The sequence below is a fragment of the Punctularia strigosozonata genome, assembly GCF_000264995.1.
Source record: "Punctularia strigosozonata HHB-11173 SS5 unplaced genomic scaffold PUNSTscaffold_59, whole genome shotgun sequence".
NCBI lineage: Eukaryota > Fungi > Basidiomycota > Agaricomycetes > Corticiales > Punctulariaceae > Punctularia > Punctularia strigosozonata.
The window spans coordinates 1-3915 of NW_006767491.1; the positions used below are offsets into that span (position 1 = coordinate 1).

Sequence of the window (3915 nt, forward strand, 5' to 3'; positions counted from 1 at the left end):
GCTCGCTTAGGGCACCGGCCCTTGCTGCCCGACGCTCGCTTAGGACGCCGGCCCTTCCCGCCCGACGCTCGCTTAGAGCCCGCGCCCTTCCCGCCCGACGCTCGCTTAGGGCGCCTGCTCTTCCCGCCCGACGCTCGCTTAGCGCCCGCGCTCTTCGTGCCCGACGCTCGCTTAGCGCCCGCGCTCTTCGTGCCCGACGCTCGCTTAGGGCGCCCTTCCCGCCCGACGCTCGCTTAGCACCCGCAATAGTTCCTGCCCGACGCTCGCTTAGGGCGCCCGGCGTGTCCTGCACGTCCCTGGCGGCGCACCCTTCAGTCCGCTTGCTTAGCATCTGCGTAGCATACTGCGCGCCGTGTGCCCGACATTCCTTGGTGCAACTTGTCTACGTCATGCTTGATAAAGCGCCGCCGAGATGCCGAAGCAGTGCAGATCGCCATGTGCCTGGGCCTGAGTTGGCATAACACGTGCTGGCTGCCGGATTTCTATATTGAGCATCCACCGCCCATTGACCGAGTCTCGCCACGTGTCATAGAACCCGAGCCGCCGGGTTTCCTCCCACAGGGCGCTAAGCGTGCGCTGCTCTAAGTTGTGAATTCTTCTAAGTCCTATAGATGAGCGGAATGCGCATTTGTGCTCTGTTACATGTACATTTGAAGTAATATATACACTAGTCGTCTAAGTATCCCTCCCATGCATCTTGCAGAAGCTGCTCCGGATCGGCCACGTTGTCGTCGTCGATGTCGTCCTCAAAGGAATCGAAATCGTGTTGGGAAACCAAAGCTGGCGAGGATGAGACAAGACGAGAATCTGCGTCGTCAGTGACTGCGGCATCGCGAGCTGAGTTCGGAACATTGTTGACGTCCGCAGCGACAGCGGCAGGTCCAAAGTCGGCGGGACCAGCTTCCGCAATAGTGGCCGTTGCGGGACCGGGTTCGACGGCGGCAGCAACGGCGCCGGCGTCAGCACCTTGAGCCAGGCTGAGCCGCAGCCTGTCCTGAGCAAGCTTGCGTTTACGCGGTTTGCCGTACTTGATGTATGGTCCTACCCAGTCGCTGCCGAGGTTGTGTTTGAGGAGCACTGGGACCCACTTCGCCGCAAAACCGCGCACTTGCCGACGGAGTATCGATGCTTGCTTACAGGCAGAGGCGTCGAGGGAGTGTCGGAGACTTTCAGAGATGTCGGTACGACGAGCAGGTTGAGATAGCCACCATTCAGCCTTCCACTCCATCCATACGATAGTCCGCCGCATTTCCTCCACCAGAAGAACGACTTCCTCTGCCCATCGCGCTGCACGGGCGTCCGTCTTGGCCCATTCCGCTCGAACCTGCTCGTTCAACTCGACATCCGAAATGTCGTCAACAGAGAAGGCGCGTTCGTTCGGCACGGGTGTCGTCCAAATCCAGGACTTGACGTACGGGGGCTGCTTGCGCTTCTGTTGGCTCTTCGTTGCTGAAGCGACGGGATTCATCTGCTGGCGGAGACGATACTCGAGTTCTTCGTCCTCGTCCCTTCCCGGCCCGCTGACGTGCACATCCTTCAACTCCAGCAGATACGTCGACCAAGACCCCCCAGGATCAAGGACGTTCAAAGCTGTCCATGCGGCTTGATATCGCAGTTTACAGCGAGTGATCTTGTCGCGAAATCCATCGAGAATCGACCTTGACCTCGTGTTCGTTTTCTGCCCAACACCCCACACACTTTTTCGGAGGCGCTCGCTCAAGCCTTGATATACACGGCGAAGGCGGCGTAGGTCGACGAGCGCGTCTTCTGCTTGCGCTACGCGCATACGGCGTTCGATGTAAATGATATTCGCAGGGCAGACTTTTGCCCGAAGTCTCTCAGCCTTGAATGACGAGGGGAGCAGGAGGGGTGCTTTCTCGGGCAAGACGTTGGCCAAGGGATCGTGATCCTCGGGGTCGCGGTTGCCATCTTTGCTAGCCGTAGCCGTAGACGATCGCAAACTTGCGCAGGTCGGCATGTACACGGCTTGGGCTTTGATGAATTCATACAATGCGTACTTCAAAGAAGCGCGCTGTTGTTGAATTGAAACCTTTTGATGAGCGGTATGCTGCGCGTGATTACTGATGCGCTGATCGAGAACTCGTCTGGTTTCCATCATCAGACACCGGAACAACCTACGCGAAGGCAGTGACTTACTGCTTCTCTTCTAATGCAAGCCCGGTCGTGATGAGATCTGCCACGCTCGACTTATGCAATGGTATGGTGGTTGTCTCATCTTGTTCATGAGCGAGCTCCTCCCGAAGAGTGCTGAGGTTGTTCGCTATACGCGCTGATTTAGAGAAACGCGGACTCGTAGTCAAGCGACATGCCTACCTCTCTCAGGCTCTGCGAACGGATTCGGCTGGGAATGGTCCTGTTGCCATGCAATCACCATCTGACGCCACTTCTCGACGGCTGTCGGGGGGAAAGTCGCAGAGAATTTTGATGCGATGTCCTGATAGGCGTTGCGAAGCTGGATGGCTTCGGGCAGGTGCTTGGCAAAATGCGACCCTGGATGCCGATCAGCCGGGAGATGTGATTGCAACGTTATACGCACTGAGATTAGCCCTTTTCCTAAAGTTCCCGCCGCCCACCATATCTTCAAGCACCAATTGACGATGTCCGGGGCCCATCTCGCGGGTACTGGTGGCACATATACCAAGATACGCCCAGAGCTGCTCGATGGTTTCACCATGGGAACGGCCGACTCCTGCGTTCACGTCGAACGAGAAGTTGCATTGACACCCGGGACCGTGAGCATAAAGATGAAATTTCGGAATAAAGAACCGGAGAAGGACCGCCCAAGCGAAGATCAAGAACGCCGGAAGTGCCCCAAACCGCTTCCACAGGTTGATGCAGTAAATGCACATGATATCGTATGACATATTGACTGTCGCGACGTTCTTGGCGACCAATGAAAGCGCAGAAGCCACGACGAAGTCGACGTTAGCATAGCTATGCCAGATGTTAATCAAAATCCAAATACAGGCAAGTCCACTTACCGTTCGCCTTTCTGCAAATCACCCATGCCGTTCGGAAGCAAAAAGACATGACGGGAGCATACTACGCCAACAACACCGGTAGCGACCGTCTTCGAATTGCCCCGCGTGAGCGCCTGCTGTACGGCGTGATACTGATTTCCGCACGGCGGTATCTGATGACCGTGGATTTAGCGGCCGAATCCGCAATCTCGGAGCTATGACAAAAGCGCCGCACCTCCTCGGCATCGTTTGCCGCCTTCAGATGCTCCTGATACTGCTCTGCGTTCACAAAATAAGACCACCCGTCACCGAATATCACATCCTCGATACCGCGATCCTTGAGTTTGAGCCGAAAACAAGCATCGACGGCGATGAATAGAGCATATTTCCACCTGTATGTAGTCTTGAGACTCGAAATGAAAGCGGAAGTGCAATGCGTACCTTTCTTCTAATGGGACATGGTGTAAATCGAGAGGGGCGTTGATTCCTGGATGCGGGCAAGCTGGACAGATTACCGAAAGGGCCCCGCGTGGCGTTTTCACGACGCCTTCATTAATGAAGACGCATCCCGCCCACTGCAGTTGCTTGAGGTGACGCCAGATGCGCTCGGCGAATTCAATTGCGTGTCGATGGTACTACCGGCGATCAGTAACAGTAACCAGCCCGTGGGCAACTGCGACAACTCACTGAGACAGCACGTACAGTGGCATTATCAGCCTTGTACTGGACGGTTTGGTGATAGTCCCATAACGTAGTCTTCGCGGTGAGGGACAGGAGTTGAAAGGTCTTGAGGAAGTCAAAAGTCACGGCAGTACGTGGTCGCTTCCACGTTACGGGCATCCAGCGAGTGCGGAGTAGCTGAATATGGTGCTCAACCGATTGACAGTCACAGAATGCTAGCTTGACGATGTGCGGCCCATTCGAATGAACGACC

At 56.0% G+C, this 3915-nt stretch overlaps 1 protein-coding gene across 1 annotated transcript; it reads right to left on the minus strand.

The window, feature by feature from the left end:
• Window positions 1–667: 667 nt before the first annotated feature.
• PUNSTDRAFT_78287 (uncharacterized protein) lies at window positions 668–3915 on the minus strand (the record flags this gene model as incomplete). The annotated part of the gene is made up of 9 exons (XM_007389334.1): window positions 668–1439; window positions 1488–2105; window positions 2158–2281; window positions 2335–2511; window positions 2558–2955; window positions 3003–3154; window positions 3217–3373; window positions 3423–3616; window positions 3669–3915. Coding segments are annotated over 9 exons (2839 nt in total), but the record flags the coding sequence as incomplete, so codon positions are not given.